At 36.4% G+C, this 23,601-nt stretch overlaps 3 protein-coding genes across 3 annotated transcripts; 1 reads left to right on the top strand and 2 right to left on the bottom strand.

Annotated features, from left to right (window-relative positions):
- The first annotated feature begins 801 nt into the window (after positions 1-801).
- LOC108979202 lies at positions 802-2,845 on the top strand. Its single transcript, XM_018949816.2, has 3 exons — positions 802-1,094; positions 1,327-1,538; positions 2,229-2,845. The coding sequence occupies exons 1-3, from the start codon at positions 896-898 to the stop codon at positions 2,607-2,609; spliced, it is 792 nt and encodes a 263-aa protein (XP_018805361.1). The 5' UTR covers positions 802-895; the 3' UTR covers positions 2,610-2,845.
- An 86-nt stretch (positions 2,846-2,931) lies between these two features.
- LOC108979199 lies at positions 2,932-10,929 on the bottom strand. Its single transcript, XM_018949813.2, has 16 exons — positions 10,615-10,929; positions 10,387-10,477; positions 9,502-9,676; positions 9,311-9,416; positions 8,723-8,805; positions 7,596-7,622; positions 7,311-7,471; positions 7,048-7,161; positions 6,622-6,702; positions 6,351-6,415; positions 5,615-5,671; positions 5,321-5,392; positions 4,799-5,044; positions 4,033-4,148; positions 3,674-3,787; positions 2,932-3,443 (listed from the first exon to the last, which is right to left on the bottom strand). The coding sequence occupies exons 1-16, from the start codon at positions 10,666-10,668 to the stop codon at positions 3,296-3,298; spliced, it is 1,710 nt and encodes a 569-aa protein (XP_018805358.1). The 5' UTR covers positions 10,669-10,929; the 3' UTR covers positions 2,932-3,295.
- Positions 10,930-11,345: 416 nt separating this feature from the next.
- Positions 11,346-15,624, bottom strand: LOC108979198. The gene is made up of 2 exons (XM_018949812.2): positions 15,285-15,624; positions 11,346-11,933 (listed from the first exon to the last, which is right to left on the bottom strand). The coding sequence occupies exon 2, from the start codon at positions 11,903-11,905 to the stop codon at positions 11,621-11,623; it is 285 nt and encodes a 94-aa protein (XP_018805357.1). The 5' UTR covers positions 11,906-11,933; positions 15,285-15,624; the 3' UTR covers positions 11,346-11,620.
- Between the last annotated feature and the right edge of the window lie 7,977 nt (positions 15,625-23,601).

Raw genomic sequence — 23,601 nt, 5'->3', positions numbered from 1 at the left:
AAATATAATAAACAATTCAAATTTTTCAAATCCCAAAATAGTAATAATAAAAAATAATAATATTCTAATAGTATTTTATCATCTCAACTCAACTTAACTCAATTCAACATCTAAATACACCCTAACTATTCACACTCAATAACCATTATTTTATTTACTTAAATTATTGTTTCTCAATTTTGAGCCACAATATATTTAAGTTGGAAAATAATAATTTAAGTATCAAATTAAATTATTAATTAATATATGATTAGTATAATTGTAAAATATAAAAAAATAAATTAAAAATATTATTATTAAAAAAATAATAATATATTATTCAATAATGCTTCGATCAAGTTTAATATTAATGCCTGTTCGATCCATATTAATGGCTCCCAACACTCTTGGTATGTTGCCATTGATGACTCTTAATTTGGCTCCTCTCTATGAACCATATATGCCCAAGTACTGTTAATTTGACCTATTCAAGAATAAAGATATTATTTTTAGGAGACGGTTGTGTAAATGAAATCTCCTTGTTTTTCTCTTTGGCCCTTGAAAATTTTTTATTCTTTAATATTTCAACAGCTCTTTAGTATAGTGTTTGTGCCATCCGTTGATTTCTATTTCAACTTCTTTCACATATACATCTTTTAAAAAGTCGGCTTTGATTAACAAAAATGTCACAAACAACAAAAAATATTGTAAGGATAAGGCTTTGGCTCTATGAAACGTGTTGGCTGAGTCGCATGCATGGTGACAACGAGACCCGCTGTCTTTCGTTTTCACCGTCCTTAAACTGATTTCGATGGATAGTCTACGTCTTTCAACCATCAAACCGTGAAAAGATTTTGGATCTAAAATAGTAAAACTATCAACAAGTTACAGATTTTTTTTAGAAAAGAAAAGGAATATGGATCAGAAGAACAGTGTCGGCGCTACTACCAGCAGTACTGCTCTGCTACGTGATGAAGTGGGAGGTGATAGAGAGATCAGGCCAAGAGAGCCGTGGAAGGGAGAGTTTGTGAAGAGTATTGTGTATGCAGGCCTTGATGCCATTGTCACTTCCTTCTCTCTCATTTCATCCATCTCTGCTACCCGTCGTTCCTCCGGTACCATATTTTTTAGATGATCTTGTTTATAGATATTCAGTCAGGCCGATTATGATGTCATAAATGTGCAGGAGAAGTTTAGAATTAATCCAAACCATCATTTGTAACTAAATAATTCAGATTTAGTCTTCTTCCATTTATCATAAATATATAAAAGATATCAAAAACTTTTTAAGATCAGCTAGCATCGATCCCCAAAGTTCTTGGCTTCCATTAATACTTGTGGATGCAGTTGATGTGTTGGTGCTTGGATTTGCAAATCTAGTGGCGGATGGCATATCAATGGGGTTTGGGGATTTTGTGTCGAGCAGCACCGAGAAGGATGTTGCCGCCAGAGAAAGAGCGGTGACGGAGTGGGATGTCTCCAACCATGGCGGCACCGAGGAGCTTGGGTTGCTGAGACAATATCAAACTCTTGGGATGGACGTCAATGATGCCATGACGGTAATATATATATATATATATAGTTTGAGATATATGACAGTACTATATATGCCTTTTTGCTCCATTTATATATTTAGGATTATGCTCAAGTACTTTTGATGTCGATATACATCAGCCACTATTCATCCTACGCACACTTGATATATTTTTTTTATAGAGTATGGGGTAATGAATAGTGATTGATGAGAAGAATTATTCACTTTTAATATATATTTCTTGAAACAATATGAAAGGCTACTAGCTTTTTTTCCACACTAATCATGATGAAAATAATGTTTGATCAGAAAAAATGGGTTTAATTTGTAACTAGGGCTGGACTTTCGTTTTCCTTTTCTATTTTTATAATTTTATATTTTCTAAAAATTCAGTAAAATTCTCGTGAACTAAACAATTTTGGGATATATAATATTGGCAAGCATTTCCTGGAATGAGAATGCTATCCATCATTCATTTTCTCATCATTCTCTCGTCATTTTATTATGTGTCATTAAATGATTAGAAACTATTTATTATGTTTCATTTGTGAATCTATTATTTAATGCTACGTGATGAGAGAATGATGAGAAAAATAATGACTAATAGATTTTCTTATATATATATACACACTAGCTCGTAGAATAACTATAAGAATTCATTGGGATGTCAATCTTTGAGGGTCCATAAAAGCTAATATAATTTACTTGGTCCAAGGTTGTGAACATATTTGCAAAATACAAGGAGATAATGGTGGACGAGAAGATGATGGCGCAGAAAGGAATGCTACCACCGGACCAAGCAGACAAGCCCTGGAAGCATGGTCTCGTCACCTTTGCGGCCTTCCTTTTATTTGGGAGTGTTCCTCTTCTCTCTTTCATCGTCCTCATCCCTTTCACCCACAGCGACACCCTCAAGTTTGTGGGTGCATGTGTCCTTGCTGCGTTCGCACTCGCGCTGCTCGGCCTAGCAAAGGCCAAGATTGCAGGCCAGAATTATGCATTTTCTATGGTTGTAACTCTCTTCAATGGCGCCATTGCTGCAGCTGCTGCATACACCCTGGGGTCCCTGCTGACCAATGTGGCCGGCCTGGAGTAAACGGCGGTAGGAAAAATAGCGTGGGGGTGCCAATTTTAATTTGTACGTGACTATGTGCAACCAAAAACTCCAGCATGCATGTACACCAAAGACTATAAAGTCTTGAGAGAAAGTGACATGCATTTTGGTCCCGGGTACTCAAGAATTGTAAGAGAACAAAGTTCAATGATTTTGTTTGTGCTGACATGCTAATATATCTTGAGAAAATAATATCTGTAATCCTCAATTTTTCATTCATTTGATATGGTGGCATGCCAAGAGATAGGATGAATAATATCTACCAAAATATTAAAAATAGAGAAAAATAAAATTTACAAATCGATGATGTAAACTTAACTTGGTGTATTAAATTATAAAACTATTTAAGTAATATTAAATAATATCAAAGTTAATATTAATTACTGAATAATTGTAAAATTCAGTTAGGCTCTCAGATAAATAACTATGCAACCTGAGAACCAACCTAACCATTATAGTCGAGGACGGAACCAAACGGCCAACTCAATGGTACGTTTGGTTAAGGCCTACCAGACACAGAAGGCACATCCGCTGAAAAATCTGATAAAAATGGCTGGGTTTTACAGAGAACTGGAAAAGAAGAGCAACTTTTGATGCTTATTCATAAAAATAGATTCACCAACAATGAAACTCCCGTACTGACATGATCTATAGAACTTTCATAACATTCAGTTTCCTTCTCTCAGAGCTAATTGCAAGGCATGCTCTGCTTCCTTCAGAAATAACCGGGTCAATTGCTTTTGTCCTCGTCGATATACAATACTAGAGAACCTGTTTCTACTCAACTTCTGTTGGGTTTGGCCATCTATCTCTTGGCTGCAGACAAGCAAAAACAAAACAGATGTCAAAGATTCATTTTAAACTTCTCTTGAAGATTTTGCAGTTGAATTGCCAGACTGAAATGAGAGATTGAGAATGTAAAGTCTCAAGGAAAGACCGAGTCATATCTTAAGCTTATACCAGCAATGGTTAGTTTTTTCCCCTTAAACTGAATCATATAGTTTTGACTTAGAAGACACTCATCACAGCAAAAAAAAAAATGCTACCTCAAGTTTTTCTTGTAAATTATTTGTTGCTCCTGGCATTCAGTAGTGTGGACTCCTTTTAGCAGTTTAGTGTCACACTCCTCTGTTCCAGAATTCTCTTCAAGATCCATCATCCTTGCATTCACAGAAATCATTGCGTTAGGCAAAGTTGGGAGAAGTATTATTCTTTGCCTTTTCTTTTCTGCGGATGGCTAATGTATGCAACCCTTTAAAGTTGTTCAACCTTTACAGTCTCCAAGAGAGCTAGTATTGAAATTGCAAGTAAAGCGAGCAGATTGATAAAGACTACTAATATTTTTATGAGAAAACTCACTAGTATCAGCATATCAAAATTCAATGGCATATATTCCAGTGCTTACTTTGTCTGAAGAAGATCAACAAGCAATTGCAAAGCTCCAGAATCACCACAGGCCTCCCATACTGCTGCTCGGACTTCTGTATCAGATGGTTGCCTCTCCCCTCCAGGCCCAGCAAGCTTCAAGAAAAACAAAGATTCAATCAGGGGTCAAGAATCGGAGAAAAAGAATTTGAACCAGAGGTGGCTTCCTACCTATGGCATGAAAAAAAATCTGTATCAATATGAATATATCCCAACCATTTGTAAGTAAAAATATCACACAAAGCATGAATAAAGCTAGCATCCAAGTTTGCAAATTATCTTCCATTGAGTAGTTGAGTCGATCCATCATATTCAGATCTGGACTTTTTCAAACAATAGTTAACAGTATATAAACAATTACATTATGATCACGAAATGCTTGTCCACAGCAGTTTTTCTTTAATGCACAGCATCAAGATCTTAGCAGCAGCCAAGGTCTCACTTCTTCCAAATCATGTTCAAAATCAGTGTGGTGCAAGGTTAAGCAAGTTCTAATTTCTAACGAATAGCGACATTAGGAGTCGATGATATTTGACCAGGGAAAGGAAGGATTGCACGTCCTGATGCTACTTCAGTTTAGAAATACAACTTTCGAAGGCTAACCCATTCAGCCAAATATTTTGCCTCAATGTGACCTATAAACTGTATAGTCTTCGATTATAGATCTATTAGTATATGGATCTCGGAGAAACTATGTATATGCCTGGTATACAGTGGAAGAAAAGATGATGATAGAGAAACTAAACCTCTTCCAGCATTGATGAAACCAGAAAAATCTGCTCCTCCAGCAAGGCTATGGTCCTCAAGCCAGTTAAAAAACTTTCCGGAAAAACCAGCTTGTTTAAGTAAGAGGGCATTTTGCGCTGACCACTCCAACTATAATTGCAAACTCTTCCCTCCCACTTATCATTTCTTTCGCTTTTTTCTGTGCTTTCTGAAAAAAAACCATGATCCAGCAAACTTCTAGGTAATAGACACCTCAATTCAGCCTTCTGTAAGCACAAACAAGATTTGTAGATAAAGTGAATTTTATAGAATTCAGCTTTCTGAGAGCACAAATCGGAGTTGCTGATAAAACAAATTCTATTTTGGAAGGCAAGTACTTATAAAAGAAACTTGGAAGGTTTTTTTTTTTTGATAGATAGGAAAGTAAAGCAGTATAGTAACTCTGTTTAGATGATGCATCCGCCGAAAAATGGACGAGCCATACAAGTGATATATCACCATGAAACCACATACCATAAACTTAATTACAGATGATACCCGACCTGTGCTTCAAGAAGCTGGACCTTTGAGTCAGAAAAGGGAACATTCAGGATTGCCTCCATGGGATAATGGACCTGTGTAGTCATCAAACCACTTATGATCCATGTGCCTTATCTTGATAGCCCACAATAATTTAATACTGTATATATGGCCCTAAATAGAGTGAAAGGGCAGGAGGATCAACATAGACAAACACCAAATGGTTGTCTTCTTCCAGTTGAGTTTGAAAGTATGTCACCATCACAAACTATAATAACTTTATTCAAAAGCTACGTATTTTCTCTAGATGGAGTTACCATGAGATAGTCATCAGGATTCTTATCAATGACAAACCCATACAAATAAAGTAGTTCCTGCATCAAATACAAAAGGGAATGAAATTGTTACAAGCTCAAATAATTGGACCTTATGTTTATAAAAGTGCATTTCTAAACAGACTTCTACCAAATGCATAAAAAATAAAATGGTAGAAAGCAAGAAAATGAAATTTCAATGACACTTTGGCCCTTTCCAGAGAAGAATGCACTATATGTGGAATTAAAGATACCATCATGAACGTGGACCCAAGTAGAGGAATGAATTAAACGATTCCATTCTTTATATTTAAACAGGATATATGGACCTAGATAGAATGGAACAGCAGAAACAAGATCAGCATGGCATAGCACAAATATTTGAAATAAGGCTTTCTTCAATGGAGCAAATTGGTAAAACTAAGTTGTCATAAATGATCATGGCAAGGCCAAGTCAAAACAAAGTGAAATATGCAAAAACCTCATGAAACATGGTAAAATGATGCAAGCAGACAGGTTTCGTGCAAGGTAGTATTTGATGAATTTTTAATACAGTGAAATTAACTCTTAACTCCATACCATTGCTATACACAAGGACAATGCAGATAATTCATCAAGGGATAATCAATTCACTGGTGGAACCAGCAATGGTAAATAGATATACACATTGAACACAAAGTAAGAAAAGGCAATTTTAGTATCAGAAGGAAGATATCCCCTGTGAGGCAAAATGAAGCACCTCATTTCCTTTGTTACCATAGCTGATGGAAATCTCTCTCTCAATTGCAAAGGGACTTTGTTGAGCTGTTAAATCAGGAAAAAACAAAATCACGACTAGTCAGATATCCCAGCTGCTTCAAACAAAAGCAAAGTAAAGGGGAAAAAAAATAGTGAAGATGCACATTGGTAACTCCGGTAGCTGCAAGAAACTAACATTTAAGGCACAATATTTGAACCTGAGACCCATATGAATGAAAATACCTACTAAAAGGTCAGAAAGGGAATAGTACCAGAAAGAAGGTACATAGAGAACGGAACTCCTGTAATTGATCCTGTTCCATCAACTTCCCATGTTGCTGCTGCCTTTAAATCTGAGCAGTCATTTTCTCAACCAGTAAGGTACAAATCAATATAAAACATTTACAAGAAAATCCAGATTATAGAAGCAAACTGGGCGAGAAAATTTGAGCAAAATATTATTTTCTCGTTATTGGATAGGTAACTGTTTTTTTTATTCTGTTGGATACTCATTGTCCAAAAGCTTGCAATTTCAAAACACACATTTAAGTTTCCAGGTTCAGAGGGTTTAAGAAATTATAAAATTGAAAAGCAAAAAGAAGGTAACCATCAATGTTGGAAAAGCACCCCCACCAAAAAAGGGATTGAAAATAACCAGTAGCAATTAAAGAATTTCAGAATGGTAATTATTGTCATACCATGGTTGCAAAAGTCAATGCCAGGCACAAGACCTTCCACCCAAATAGTCTCCCCTTGTATTGATGCGGATGTCACTCCATTGATTTGGCTACTAACATCCTGAACCCTACAGCCTGATATCAAAAGGTACCGATGTTGGTGCATCTCGTTGGGCATGGAGATTACTTTGATGGGAACATTTTACACCCAAGAAATACCAGATCTGATACCCAGCAAATTGTTTAATTATATATGCAATGGTTAGAGGACATCATAAACTTACCTTTTTCATCCTTTCCACTGACCAAATCTCCACTGTATTTAGTGGAATCTTCAGAATCTTTGCTAACAGCAAAGTTACTGTCCTTTTCTTGAGTTTTTGGAAATACATAAGAATGTGGCAGAGGAATGTTCAAAGCACGACTCCAAAATATGGAATTTGCCCTAGCACCAAGATAATTGTGCAACATTAGTCTACAAAGTTTAAAACACAATGAACCGCAAAGCAAGGACAGGATTCCTGTTATGACAAAAGATCATAAGAGTATTTTGAGAAAAAGGTACATACCAAAGGAAATCTTCAAAGGACACCTCACTGAAAAAAGAAGCAAAAAGAATTGTATATGTTTTAATATTTAGCAAAAGCAATCACTGGAAAAAGAAGTGACAAGAATTGTACATTTTAGTATTTAGCAATAGCAATGAAATTCAGAAGATAATAAGTAAATGATGATGATAAATGGCTTCATTATTTTTGGAGCAAATTAAATAGATTACAGGCAATAAAGAAAAAGCTGGTGAATGCCCGAGCAAACCAAGTGAGTCAAACCAAGAGAGGATATTGTACAACTCAATATAAAATCTATATTTATGTAGTTTACAGGATTTGCAGACCATCATTGCTTCGGTTTCCGAACCTTTGAAATCTATAAAGCAAACTCAACTCAAGACATATTCATATAAAACTATTGGAAGAATAGTAATTACTCCCTGGGCTTAGGTCTACTTAAAAATGGTAACCAGATTTCCAAAAATATTGTTAGGTTATGGCTGGCCATATGTGCATCATGCCACATGCACAAATCTATGCATGGCATGCCACTAGATGATTGACTAGAGATACAATGAATTCGTGAACAATTAGACCCTTGAAATCTATTACATCACCCAATGGAGTAGTGTTAAATAAGAGAATACTAAGCTCATCCATTGACCCCTCACGATCTTTGAAATATAATAAACATATTTAAAAAGTAAAAATAAAGATAAAACTATAAAATAACTAAAAATTAAAACATAAAAAAATATACATAAAAGAAAAATATTTTAAAAAATATATAAAAATCAAGACCAATTAGTTCACAACACTGGGTATAGCAAGCTTGAAAAGAGTTCCATAATTCTGCTGATGGATAAATTTACCAAACACACAAATAGCTATTAAAAAAATGTTCAAACATTCAATATTGATTGTGAGTCGTCAAAATATGAAACTCTTCCAGCAGACAGATCAAAATATAATTAGTTTATAAATAACTCAAGATGTGTCATATTAAGAAAATAGAATAAAAAAATTCAGTGTGCATCTAATCTAGAATAAAAACATATATAGGTTGGCACACTTCTGATAAACCAGTAACACTTCACTGAATAAACCCTATTAATATAGTTTCAATGCTATAAGGGGCCACACACCTTTCTGAATTCCCTTCAAGTGTTAAAAGTTTCTTCACCAATCCCTTCACTTTATTATCATATAAAGACTGCAGCCCTTTCTTCTGCAGTTAAACCGGTCTTTGGTCACATATGCTGTACATGGAAGTTTAGAAAGCCTACTTAATCCAAATGTGTGTTCAAATAAGCACACACACACATAAAAATGCTAAAGGTGACACAGAGAAACAATATCAAGATGCTTTATGGATCTTTAGTTGACATGGATAGACAAACCATATATATGTATATATATATCAACTCCATTGCGAAAATCAACCCCATTATACCATTTTAGCTTCTAAACAAGCTGCTTCTGCAAGTTCCATACCAGCTTTCACAACCTATACCCGGTCTATTGAAATTCAGCTTAATGCATATACACCAGTATAAACATTAAAGGGATGTCCCAGAGTAATATAAAAGAGAGATGAATCCCTGTATTTACAGTTGTAATTGCATAAACACAGACGCCCTTTTTAATGGAATTCCACCAAACGTCACATTAGAAAAAAGAATTAACCATTAATTGCCCATCTGAAATGGAAATGCGTCCAAAAATCATTTTACCTGCAGTTCAGTGGCCCGATAAAGTGTCGTTCCCTTCAGCTCCAACAGCTCGTCATCAGTAAAACAAAGTGGGTTTCCAAAAGTGAGTGGAAGCATATCAAGATACCTGATAGAATCAGCTCACCTCAATGCTTCCCACCACTTGTAAAAATCATTAATTGGGACTAAAACAAAGAAAATATTATACATACGGCTTCCATGAAGAATTTTTACGAAGGCGCTCCACAGTTAGGAACAGTATCATCAGGAACCTGTCATCTACTTCTCCTTCTTCAAACATTGCTCTACATTCTGATCCAAGAAGAGGATCTTGCAGCACTCTCATAGGAGTTATTGCCAAATCTAGTGGAACAACTAATAGAACACCTGAAATTTTCTTCAAAATCAATTTAAAAATAGAAGCTATTTTCCTCCGTTTATGAACAGCTGAAGAGAAGAGTTGATAGAAACAGTTCCCAGTAATGTTTACACTGGTTTATTAAAAAAATTGGCAAACAAAGTCCTGGAAATTTTTTTGAGAAACTTCTTATGCTTAAACTAATGAAGCTACAATCTTGGATTGTATGATTCATCTCAAATTAGTTGGTCCATTATGCCACAGACTTGTCTTAGGTTTCATATCCCAAAACTTCAGCCGTTACTTTTCTGCTCTTCCTAAAATATCTAGCAGACAAATAGGTGCCCACATAAGAACCTTGTACGACGGGGAGGAAAGAAAAGAAAGTAGTTTTCACAAATTCATCCCACTCCCCCCAAATTCGGTCACTCTTTAAACTGAGAAAAAGATATGCCAATTGTACCTTTCTTGCTTCTACAGTCAAATCATGGAAAATTTAGACTCAAAAGAAGTCCACGACTCCCAACCAATTTTGCACCCCATGATCTACGTAGTTTCATTTAGACTCAAAAGAAGTCCACGACTCCCTACCACTTGTATTATTACTATTTTCAAATATTTCCTCAGCTAGCAAAAAAAACGGAGATGTAATTTTAACAAAGTACCCGTTTGGGCAGTATATATCATATATGTATGTGTATTCTGTGAATGTACAAGGTGACTAGAAGATATGAATTACCATCAGAAGCTCCGCTAGCTGAGAAAATACCAAACCCTTTGTTGGAATGACAGTAATTGATCTTACAACCCCGTAGTTCAACTTTGTTCACCTGAAATCCAGTCCAAGTTATTCGAGGAAAAAACACGCAAAAGATAAAATCTTGCAAGATGTTTTTCTTCCTTGTGGGTGGTGGTCAGGGTTCTTCTGATTTATCGGGAACAAAACGTGGAAAGAGGAAATGGAAACCTGTAACCACTGGAGGAATCGTTCGAGCTTCGCTTCATCTTCTGGGCTCGCCATTGCTTTTGGGGTGTGTGTGTGTGAGTGAGAGAGAGAGAGAGAGAGAGAGAGAGGTTTGGCCGTAGAAAGAGTGGGTTCTGCGGTCAAGCGCCCGTCATGAAAAACCTAAGAACGTACCATAAACCTAAGGCCTTAAATTTTTTTTCCCATCGATTGAAAAACGTATCGGATGAAGAAAAGTTAAGAACTCTACTTTGGTTGAGATCAGAAGCCATTAGTTTTCTGAGGAATTGAGGTTAGTGAATTTTAGTTATTTGAAGGTTCTTCAATCGTTTGCTAGAAGCTGCCTCAATTGAATAATCTATATGATCTATCGTATGCGAACAATAGTAAAGAACAAAAACAAAATTCAAATACATTGCACTTCGCACACATGCTTATTTCGCATTTTCAATAGTCCTGGTCTTAGTCTTTGGGCAAGTTTGGGGTAGAATGAAATATAAAATTCTCATCTCATCTCATCATTATATATTTTTTAAATTCTCATATAAAATATAATAAATAATTTAATTTTTTCAAATCTCAATTCTACTTTTTCAAATCTCAACACAATAATAATACTAAAACTTAATATTTTAAACATTAAAATAAAATATAAAATTTTCATCTCATCCCCAGTCCTGCCTATTAATCGATAGTTCCCATTCTCTGTTTCCCGAGCAAAACTCCATAAAATTGTAAATTACAAGCGGAATTTTTTATCGTAAAAATTCTTCAAAGGAAATAGCATCAGCTCCTTCAAACCAAAGTCGTTACACATGGTTTCAAAATGAAAATCTTGATACATTTCTTGTATGTAATTAATCGGATTTCACTGCCATCTCCGGACCATTGAGTTCAAAATCAGTACAACACCTGTTACAACTTAATAGTATATCTACTTAAATCCCTTTATAAATAAGAAGAACCAATGAAGGTAAAAACTTTCCAACTATTCATTTTCATCCTCTTGTCAAAGGATTTTCAATTTTCCCTTAGCCACAGAAGCCTTTGCATGCTCCAGACGACACAATGCTTTTTGAGCTCCGGTCAAACCAGAACATGACCCAGTAGCCCCCAACGTGACAGCAAAATAAAGATAAACAGTGCATAGGAATGCCAGGAGAGCTAGAGCTGTTAAGAGAAAACGGTGCCTTTGGAGGAGTGTTGCCCAGCTCAATGGATCATCCCGCGGGAATTGCTTCCTGAATGATGGTGACCTACGATGAGGAGAAGCTAGAATGCTGTCAAGAACCATGGCTTATGCACTGCCTTTCTCAGCCAACCTGAAATTTGAGTAGAAGATGATAGGTAAAAGGAAAACCTTAACGATTAAGGTGGCAAATCCAGGGATGTATTGCCACATTGTATATATGATTGTTCGCACACAATTATAAAGGAGGAAAAAAAACTCAATTCAACAGACCCGTTATAACTGACACCCACCAATTACTATAAGCAGAATCATAAAACACTTCTATCACTAGAATTAATGGAATAAGCAGTCGACCAATAAAAAAGTTATGTCATATGTAAACTGTACTATTAGCATGAGAACAGCAGTGACAAAAGGGTGATCCCTTGTTTAAGATAGAAAACTCAATGGAATTACTATTAGCATCAATGATTTATGAAGAGGCTTTGAGGTGGTGGTTATTTTCAAATCACATATAAAGGTCAGAATAAAAATAAAGGCTACAAGTATTTTTAAGGTCATTATAGAGACATCGTTATATGAAAGCAGAAATGGAGCTCTTGGCAAACTAGCCTAATATATTAAGGCTTGTTTGGATACTAAGAATACCACATTACTTAGTATCCTAATATATTATGGCCATACAATGGTCCACACTCACCCAGACGTGAACTAGATCAGGCACATACAAGGGTCCACACTCACCTAGGTGTGAACTAGATCAAGTTAAGTATCTAAGCTGCATGTCACTTTCTCAGCGCATCAATACCAAGTGCCTATATATTTTTAATACATAAGTAATGTGGAAAAGTATGATGTATGTAGCTGCCAGGATTTGAGCCCAAGTCTCCATGGCCATGTAGTGCCTAAAACTTTTAGTCAGCAAGCATTATGAGGAACCGAAAAGGCAACCATGAAACCCCACGTGCAACTAACACTTGCATATCAATGCATATGCAATGATAAATCACACCATTCTTTTAATAAGTATGAAAAATCTCACCACAGGAAGGCATTATTTCACATCCATCTTCATGGCATTAATATAGATGCAGACATATAAATCTCGAGTAACGCATTAGTGACAAAAAGATTCCACAATAAGATTTCAACATTACAGCTAATACCAAATGAACTTGTTTGGATAAAAATAAAAAATGGTTGAGAATATTTGAGAAAAGTCTTGGAGATGTTTTTTTATTGGGTTTTGTGAAAGTAGATAGGAAACTTTGGACGAAAAGTTATTTTAAATATGTTTCGTATTAATGTTTGTGAAAGCAAATAAGTAGATTTGAAAAGTTGTTTGAATATAATTTTTCTAGGGTTTTCTTTTATGGGTTTGATTAGAGTTGTTTTGGTTTTTACATTTTTAATTTTTCATGGAAACCTGGAGAAATGATTGGATGAAATTTTTTTCGCAGAAAATAGAAAAATATTTTAAGATTTTCTTTTATAAGTAAAATAAGTTTTATTAATACAAAAGTAGGCATAGCCCAAGTACACAAGAAGTATAAAAAATCTATTAGGATTTAAAGATGTTTGCATTGAAGTTGAATACTTTTTAAAAAATACTTGTACCCAAACATGCAGTAACTTTATTACTTCTTTTGTAAATGGCAGTGCCCTGGAACCAATACTCTGAGAGAGAGAGAGAGAGAAGATCATTCCATTACTAAGTACAGATCATTATCCTGATCATCTTTATTCACAATAAAGTTGCTCATACAGAATTCATGGCCATGACTACTAAAGTTAACTTTTCATTATCATCCAACTTCCACTCACATGACGAAATGTTTGTTCAAGGGCATAAGCAGGAAAAATGCTAAAAATAAATTTCACGAGAACCTAAGAACCATTGGCGAAAAACTACCCATCTGCATAGGTCTTACACACCTTGAACTTTAGCCATGAAACTGAATCATTAATAGGAAAAATCCAACATAAATAAAGAAACAACCCCAGAAGAAACAAAGATTAACATATAGCAAAGAACTACTCAACCTAAATAAAGAAACAGTCATAAAAGTATTTTAAAGGATATAAGAAAGGTAGATTTCTTAGAACCTGCTTCAAGGCATTCTAATTCACCATACTTGTGAAAGCCATATATAGATCCCTTAAATATAATACAGCAACTAGCTATATATTTCCAACCAGTGAGAGGATAGTAAACCATGTAACCTAGATTTAAAGCAATACCACAGCAGCATAATTGCCCTGTGACACTTTCAGGTGGTAAATAAATCCGGAGTACAAAAGCCAATCAAACAAGACGTAATCAACCAGAGTCCAGAGTACAAAACCCAATCCAACAAGATGCAATCAACCATCTGATATTAAGCTAGAAACTTTCAGTCATACAAATTCTCCCCTGACAAATCCATTGGGAAACCAACTGCAGACAGCATGACCATTCATCTCTACATAGATGGCTCACCTCCTTGTCCATAACAAGCTTTACTGTTAACAATTTATCACCATTTCATTGGCCTCTAGTGAATGACGACGAACTGTATGTTATAGTATCAGATTCTTTACCAACTAAAGCCACTCCACATTTGCCTTTTTTAGGTGTCAAGTGAAAAGCTCATTACATTCTCCATGATTATATTTGTAAAGAGAATCGGGTGAGCCAAAAAATAAGAGCTAGCAACTTGAAAAGAAGACATTGATGCTTTGGTTTCACTTTAAGGAACATGGTAATATACGGGCAATTCAATCAAAGACCGATCCATTATCCAATGAGAAAAGGTTACGTCTAAAGGATTTTTCACACATCAATATCATCCTATTGAGATAAGATGAAACATAAACGCTTGATTTTACATATCCATTATGCAATACATATTATATTCATTCCTGAATCTCGATTCCTAGCCAATTGCATGTAATTTGAGAGACCTTAATGCAAGTAAGTCATCTGGTACCCTTTTCTGTTTAAGGGGCAGAAGTCACCACCATTATGTTTTTTCGTAATTAGTTGTGACCTCATATGTATCATTAATAAGCAAAGCAATAATTGACCCGGTGCCAAAGAGTTTCCGTAATCCTGGTTCTAAATCTTTGTTTCTTCGTCCAAATCACAACCCTAAAGTTATGTCAAAACTCAAATGAAAATAAATCTGACCTATTATATATATATATATATATATATATATATAAACACACACACATACACAAGTACATCTGACCCACATTAAGATACGCACCCTTAAATCAGACATCTTATCACACAAACCAAAGCCAGTTCATTTCCACATGAAAATTTATATCAGTAAACCCACCACAACCTTCAAGATTAATCAAAACCCATAATCAAGAACCAAAATTTATCTTCAAAAATGGATTACGTATTCACATATATAAAGTCAGAACCTTAGATCTGAACCCAAATAAACAAAAATCAGATATATATAAACAAGTAGGAGAAGAGAGAGACCTGCTGTTGAGGAAAAAGGGAAAATGAGATCTTCGCGAGGTGAATGTGGGAGCTGAAGGGTATCGTTAGATTTACGTTTTTTTTCAACTTTTTTTTGGGTTTTTCTTTCTGTTTGCTATGCGTGTGCGCGCCTAATCCATCTCCGCAAGACTCGGCTTGAAGATCTTTCACCGGGCCGAACCATTAACAGACACCATTCACGCGATGACCACAAATAGTTAGCTTATTTAGATAGATCGAGAGAGAGAGAGAGAGAGATGAATATTTGGTATGGAAAAATATTTGGTATAGTTTGCAACTTTGCGTGTGAACTGTAGAAAGCCTCGCTGGACTGAGTTGTTCGGCACTCTTTTTCTACTTAAAATTGATAAATTCTGGCCTTTGGAATGGCTCCAGGGGCACTCCTATCCATTCTCCAATTGGAGCCTCCTGACATTCTCCAACTGGATTCGGACACTTGCCCTTCGGTCATTTCCGGTTCAAGCTTTTATGAGAAATTATAAACAGGAGTAACTTTATTGTACACTATTTAAAAATTATAATTTTAAGATTAAAAATATCATTTCTCTTATTCAAAAAATAATAATATATGTATAATTATTTTATAATTAATCAATTTAATCATCTCATTTGATTAAGAATGAATTTCAATTTTATAAAATTATCCTTCGTTTCATACATAAAACTACCTTCCATTTCGTATGGAATTATAAATAGTTAAAAATAATCATTTATTTATTTAAAAACTTTTAAGTTATTAAGAAAATTTTTTAAATGAGTATTTTTCGAGTTTTATGTTAATCATGGGACAAGATATCTTAAGTATATGTTAGAGAGTTGAAGTGGAAGAGGAATGGCAGGTCTCATAACATTTATTTCTCTTCGATTGAATTTGTCATAAAAATAAAATATCATTAAATTCTATCCCCAACTTATGTATTGGATAAATTTATTTGAAAGCTCTTTTATTGACACGACAAACAAAAACTTGTCACATCATCTAATATAATAAAATATTGATATTTTAACTTTATTTTTTATGAATTTTTTGGATTCCTAGATAGTTAATGTATTACAAAGCAAGCTTCTAAAAAAGTATGACTCTTGTGTGTTTATCAGATTCTAGAGTACCGGTTTTAAAGAATTGTAAAGCTTACAAAAATTTGAGTAAAAAACAAGTTTAAAGAATTTAAACATCTCCTTAAAATTTAAGGAGACGTTTGGATTCGCAGGACATCTTAACTCATCTCACTACTATTCATTACTATTCAACAACTTTATCTCATAAATCTCACTACTATTCACAACTCATCTCATTATTATTTACAATTCATCTCAACTTATCTTAAATCATCTCAAGTCATCTTTAAATCCAAACGTTTCCTTAATTTTAGACCTTAAAATTTGAGTAAAATTCTAGAATACGTATTCGGGGGGCCTTACGTGGGTCTTAGGGGTTTTTCTTTGGGTTCTATTATGGGCTTAGCAAATGATCTGAAACATACAGTGGGCCCAATCGATTTTTTTGGGCCTGCCCATATTTTCATATGCCAAGTCACTTCAAAACTTTAATGGGCCAACCTAAAATTTCAAAACGAGTCCAAACCGTCTAATAAATATTTTTGGACTTGAAATTAAATTCTTGAGCTAGTACTCAATACATATGGGCCAACTTGCTCCATAAATATTAAAATCTCATAGTCTTCATAATAAATTTTGGGACTGCTATCTATTCAAAATATCCCAATAAACCTCAACTGACTCCCAAAATATTGCCTTTGTTTAGGCCAAATAATATTCCATCCCTACAAATACTGAACTAGGTCATTACAACACTTTCATGAGTTGAGGATTTTTTTTCTACCTTAGAGTTATCTCTAAAATCAATGGAGACCAAAAGACATGAATTTATAGATCTAGTAGTATTGTTTGAAGTTATGTAATGAAAGAAGCCTAGGTGTTTAAGCTGAAAACGCTAGGTTGGGAAGCAAATGATTGCACGTGGAGATAATATCAAATCAATAATTTTATTCGATTATTATTCTTATTTGATTTTCATAATTATCAAATCATGAGATTTGATTTTTATAATGACGATAATATTTATCTTATCTTATCTCTATGTAATTTTTCTAATAAATAGGGATTTATATTTTATATTTAATCACAATTGATAATAGCAAAACTGTAGCCATCAAAACCTCTATTCCTCATTCTTCTTGCATCTTCATTTCAATTTCTATTATATTTTAATTTTTATCATGATATTAGAACTCTTGGCTGATGCCAAACTTGATCCTATGTACTTTTTCTTTTAGAAAAATTCTATTCTCAACCCTGTGTGTAGAGCACACTTAATGAAGTGCTTACATAACATAATTTGATTTATCATAGAAAATTTAAATTTTGAATCTTATTAATCAAATCTTACCATTCAAGTCATGTGAATAGATCAATAGCTCTTTCTTTAAAGCTCTACATACTAGCTTGAGAATAGATCAATAATGCTTTCTTTTAAAGCTCTTCTACTAGCTTTATCTCCCACAAAATTTTCATATGTTGTTCAACCATGTTTTATTTCAACTTAATGCATTTGGAGTAAGCCATTTTCATTGGATTTTCTTGGTCTATTGTGAGCATGGTTTGAAACCTTAGACCCAATCTTAGTGTTTTGATATTGGTCGCATATTTTACTAAGACCATATGTAGCTCATTGTCGGCTCAATCTTTCGGCTTATTCTTAGCTCTTTGTTGGATTTGGCCCATTATCAACTCATTGTTGATCACAACTTTAAATTTTATATTCCAGTTAGCCGACATTTTATCACCAACGCCATTTTCATCATCTCATCGACAATCAATCTACGAATATGAAGGCAATATTTAAATTTCAAACTCAAGATTTCAAAATTATCCACCTTGAGTCTATGAGGATATTAGAGATGAAAAAAAAAATCTATTCATCATCCTTTTTTTTATCATCATCTCATGATGTGGCAAAAACTAATTTGATCTTTGAAGACAACTATTGCTGTTAGGATGTTTCTTTGGCGTGCATGCTCTGATGCCTTGCCTACCAAAGTTAACTTGCACAAGAGACGTGTGGCTAGTGACCCTCTTTGCCCTATCTGTCAGATTGAAGAGGAGACCCCGGGTCACATATTATGGTCATGTGTAATGTACTACTTGTAGGGATATTGATAAAATAGACTGGAAGTAAATGGATATTGATGAAATAGAAGTTTCTTAGATGAAAACAGTATTGATAATAGGTATATTCGAGGTATACCCAACCTCCATAGCTCTGAGAAAAGCTCCAGACAATATTCTGCAAAAAAGTACGTAAACCACCCCCCCTTGCCCACTATATTCCCTTACAGACAAGTAACAAACTCACCCACTATAATGCTTACATCTGGAATTCAAAACAGAATAAAAGGGTAAAATGGTAAACTAAACATATAGAAATAACAGAAGGATCTTCTAGAATAAAAGCCATCATCTACAATTTCTGTCTCTAATTGCTACCAAAACGCCCCGTTTCTCGTATGGGCCCCTGGTCCCCTTTAGTTCACTTCTTTACTTCCTTCAGCCTGGCCCAACTACATGGGCTTCATTACAAGCCCGCCCATTTAAAGAACCTTGCCCACAAGGTGTGGGTAAGATTCTTGAAGTGCCCTAAGGCTCTCCCAGGTGTTGTTTTCAGCATATGCCCCGACCCACTTGATGAGCACCTCCGTGCGAGCTCGATGACCATGGCGCACGATGCGGCAATCAAGCACTGTTTCTGGTTCGGGTTGCACTTCTCCGACATCATTGACTGGCGAAAGCGACGAAAGGGGCACTACTTGCAAACCCAGCTTTTGTTTGAGGCAAGACACGTGGAACACGGGGTGGATCCTCCATCCCGACGACAGCTCCAAACGGTAAGCCACGGTCCCCACTCGCTGCACCACCTTGAAGGGCCCATAAAACCTAGGAGATAACTTGAGATTGTGTCGTATAGCCACTGTCCTCTGGTGGTAAGGTTGTAACCTAAGGTACACCCACTGCCCCACTTCAAATTCCCTCTCCGTTCTGCCTTGATCCGAGTATTTCTTAATCCTTTATTGAGCAAATTTTAAATTTTCCTTTAGGATCTGTTTGGTTTGTTCTCTGGACCGAAGTATCTTGTCCACTGCCTCGTTAGAAGCTGTACCAGGCACGTATGTAATTAACTTTGGGGGTTGATACCCATATAACGCCTCAAAAGGCGACATCTTGGCAGAGGTATGGTAGGAAGTATTGTACCACCACTATGCCAAAGGAAGCCATTGAACCCACTGTCTTGGTTTAGCCCCCACGTAGCATCTTAGATACCCTTCCACGGCCTTGTTCAAAGCTTCAGTTTGACCATCACTTTGGGGATGGTAAGCTGAGCTGTAGTTCAAGGAAGTTCCCTGTAGTGAAAATAGAGTTTTCCAAAATGAGCTTAGAAATGTAGGATCACGATCTGAAACAATGGCTTTTGGAAACCCATGGAGCTTGAATACCTCCCTTAGGAAGATCTGAGCTACATCACTGGCAGTGTAAGGGTGTGACAAACTCATGAAGTGGCCATATTTTGTGAGTCTGTCAATGACTACCAAGATTACATTTGCTCCTTTTGCTGATGGGAGACCCTCTACAAAGTCCATAGAAATTTCTTCCCATGCTTGCTCTGGTATGGATAAAGGCTATAAAAGACCTGCTGGATAAAGGGTCTCATGTTTGTTAGCTTGACACACATCACAACACCTTACCAAGCTCTTGATATCTTTTTTCATTCCAACCCAAAAAAACTCTCTTTTAGCTCTTTGGTAGGTTTTAAGAAACCCTGAGTGGCCTGCTTGTGGGCTGCTATGAATGAACTGTAAGACCTTCTCCTTGAATGCAGAGTTAGGGGCTATCACAAACCTCCCCTTCTTCAGAAGCAGCCCCTACTGCAAGGTATACCCCCTTGGAACCTCCTGGTGATTTTTGAACTTACTCAACAAGTCAATTAACTCGGCATCTGAAGAATAACTATGCCTTAGTTCTACGATCCAGTCAGCCGTTGGAAATGAAACGACGGCTAGCAGCCTTTCTTCTTCAAGTTTTTCATGCCTTCTAGAAAGGCCATTTTTCACTTTATTTTCTCGACCTTTTTTAAACTCAATTCTGAAATCATACCCCATTAGCATCGTTATCCATTTCTGTTGGGATGTAGTCCCCACCTTCTGCTCTAACAAGAACTTAAGAGCCTGCTAGTCTGTTTTAACAGTGAATGCTTAGCCCAATAAATAAGGCCTTCATCGTTGCACAGCCGTCACTAGGGCTAAGAATTCCCTTTCATAGGTGGGTAAGGCCAAAGCCTTGCCTTTCAGGGCCTTACTGAAATATGAAATGGGTTACCCCTCTTGCATGAGCACTGCCCCTATACCACTTCCACTAGCATCACATTCTATGATAAATGGTTTAGTAAAATCTGGGAGACTTAAAACAAGAGGCTTAGAAACAGGCCCTTTGAGGTGCTGGAAAGCCTCTTGGGCTGCTTCATTCCAACTAAAAGCATTCTTCTTCAAAAGGGCAGTCAATGGGGCAGCTATAAGTCCATAGTTTCTAATGAACTTGCGATAGTAACCCGTCAACTCTAAAAAAACCCCTTAAGGCTTTTATATTGGTAGGAATGGGCCACTCTACCATGGAGGCTTCCTTGTTTGGGTCAGCCTTAACACCCTCACTAGATACAATGTGTCCCAAATACTCCACTTCAGAAACCCCAAAACTGCACTTGGACAACTTAGTATAAAGCTGGTTGTGAGTTAAGACTTCTAACACTTGCTTCAAATGGCCCAAATGATCCTCCATGTTTCGGCTATAGACAAGGATATCATGAAAAAAAAAAAAAAACCAGAACAAACCTTCTTAGAAAAGGCTTAAAAAATACATTCATCAGGCCTTGAAAAGTGGAGGGTGCATTGGTGAGCCCAAAAGGCATCACCAAAAATTCATAGTGACTTTCATGAGTACGAAAAGCAGTTTTGTGAATATCTTCGGGAACCACCCTAATTTGATGGTACCTGGACCTTAAATCCATTTTAGAAAATACTACCAAGCCAAAGAGCTCATCCAACAGCTCATCAATAACGGGAATAGGGAACTTGTCTTTCACCATCTCCTGATTTAAGGCCCTGTAGTCTACACAAAGGCGCTAGCTGCCATCCACCTTTCTTACTAGTAAAATAAGAGAGGAAAAAGGGCTTGAACTTGGTCTAATCATCCCTGAACTGAGTAATTCAGTGACAATTCGCTCTATTTAAGTTTTCTGGTAGTATGGGTATCAGTAGGGTCTTGTGGAAATAGGTTGGGTTCCCTCCTTGAGGGAAATTTTATGATCATGGGCTCTCTTGGGTGGCAATCCCACTGGTTTCTCAAAAACCTTTCCAAAGTGCTGTAATAATAGGCTAAGGTTGCTGTTTAGGGTAGTGTTTGGGCTATGGTTGGTGTTTAGGTTGGAACTCACTGCACATAGCTAGATAAAGACCCCTTTAGGCCCATTCATGCTATTTAACAACACCCTCTTGCCTTCCTCAAATGAAGGCTTCCCTAACTGAAGGCCTTTTAACTCTACCAATCTGCATTGCCATTGAAATTGCATGATCAACTTGGAAAAATTACAATTGATAGATCCCAGATTTTCCAACCACCTTATCCCCAACACTGCATCACACCCACCCAAAGCCAACAAATAAAATGGAACAAGGAAATAGTTACCTTGTAATTTGAGTGTTGTCTTTGAACATGCTCCTGCACAAGTCACAACTTCACCATTTGCCACTTGCACTTTCAGCCGTTGTGTATGGTCCACATGTAACTGCACCTTTTGTGCTATGGAAGGATCCAGAAAATTGTGAGTGCTCCCTGAATCCACCAAAACTATAACCAAAACTAGCACCATTTCACCATTTACACGGATTCTCATGGTGTTTGGGTTAGGCGTGCCTGTGATGGCATTCAGTGAGATTTCCAACTTTTTTGCTACAGGTTCACTTTCTTGCACCTCTTGAGAATCGAAATAAAGTTCTTCTCCCTTATCTTCCAGCTCCTCTTCACAACCCTGGAGCACATACATTTTAGGGGATTTGCACATGTGATTCGGGTTCCATTTCTCTTCACAATGGTAGCACAGTCCTTTCTTTCTCTTTTCATCCATCTGCGACGAAGGAATATGCCTGCCTGCCTTAATCAACTTCTGTCTAGGCCCTTAAAATTGGGTAAAATGAGTCCCAACCCCAGAACCCGAGCTATATGAGGGTGGCTGCCTGTCCAGCCAACCTTTCACTGATTTCTTGTAGTTGGTCTGGTACTCCTCTTGGATCTTAGCGAGGCCAAATGCAACATTGAGAGTCAACGGGTGGAACATCCGCACGGGGAGGCGGATTTCATCCTTTAAGCCACTAAGAAAACAACTTAGTTTATAGCTTTCAGGAAGGCCTTTCAATCTATTAGAGAGGGACTCAAATTGGGCTTTATATTGTACTACTGTGGACACTTGTTTGAGTCGTGTGAGGGCTTCCATGGGGTCATCGTAAGCCGTAGGGCCAAATCGTAGTAACAAGGCTCTAGTGAATGTCTCCCATGTATTAAACTGACCCGTTTCCATTGCATCTTGGTACCATACGAGGGCCTCCCCCTCCATGTAATATGATGCCATTAACATTTTTTGTGCAAGTGGTGTTTGATCATAGTCAAAATAATGAGAGGTTTTGAAAATCCAACCTGCTGGATTAGTGCCGTCATAGTAGGGAAAGTCCAACTTCAGTCCACGATGGCCTTCACACCGAAACTCCTGGAAATTACCATCCTGCTACCCATTGAGGTCACGATGGACCACTTGTGTTGTTTGGTTGGTCACCAAAGTCTTCACCATTTCGGTGAGTTGAGCAATGTCTGCACGCATGGAATGCATTCTCTCCTCTTGCTGTAGCATGCGTTCTTCCTGTGCTTCTTGCCTCTGCAGTACTTCTTGATGCTTAGATAATCAAAGAGGATCGGTGCTGCTAATACCAATTGTAATGTACTACTTGTAAGGATATTGATAAAATAGACTAGAAGTAAATGGATATTGATGAAATAGAAGTTTCTTAGATGAAAGCAGTATTGATAACAGGTATATTCGAGGTATACCCAACCTCCATAGCTCTGAGAAAAGCTCCAGACCATATTCTGCAAAAACGTACGTAAACCACCCCCCCTCTTGCCCACTATATTCCCTTATAGACAAGTAACAAACTCACCCACTAGAATGCTTACATCT

The sequence above is a fragment of the Juglans regia genome, chromosome 7, assembly GCF_001411555.2.
Source record: "Juglans regia cultivar Chandler chromosome 7, Walnut 2.0, whole genome shotgun sequence".
Taxonomy (NCBI): Eukaryota; Viridiplantae; Streptophyta; class Magnoliopsida; order Fagales; family Juglandaceae; genus Juglans; species Juglans regia.
This window is presented reverse-complemented; position numbering and strand designations above follow the sequence as displayed.

What these genes read in the sequence shown, in the direction of transcription:
- LOC108979202 (XM_018949816.2), top strand. Translation starts at nt 896, where the DNA reads ATGGATCAGAAGAACAGTGTCGGCGCTACTACCAGCAGTACTGCTCTG. An exon ending in TGCTACCCGTCGTTCCTCCG is followed by an intron (nt 1,095 to 1,326) that starts GTACCATATTTT and finishes TTGTGGATGCAG; the next exon opens with TTGATGTGTTGGTGCTTGGA. An exon ending in ACGTCAATGATGCCATGACG is followed by an intron (nt 1,539 to 2,228) that starts GTAATATATATA and finishes ACTTGGTCCAAG; the next exon opens with GTTGTGAACATATTTGCAAA.
- LOC108979199 (XM_018949813.2), bottom strand. Translation starts at nt 10,668, where the DNA reads ATGGCGAGCCCAGAAGATGAAGCGAAGCTCGAACGATTCCTCCAGTGG. An exon ending in ATCCTGATGACTATCTCATG is followed by an intron (nt 5,393 to 5,614) that starts GTAACTCCATCT and finishes ATGACTACACAG; the next exon opens with GTCCATTATCCCATGGAGGC. An exon ending in TCCAGCTTCTTGAAGCACAG is followed by an intron (nt 5,045 to 5,320) that starts GTCGGGTATCAT and finishes TTGTGCTTACAG; the next exon opens with AAGGCTGAATTGAGGTGTCT.
- LOC108979198 (XM_018949812.2), bottom strand. Translation starts at nt 11,905, where the DNA reads ATGGTTCTTGACAGCATTCTAGCTTCTCCTCATCGTAGGTCACCATCA.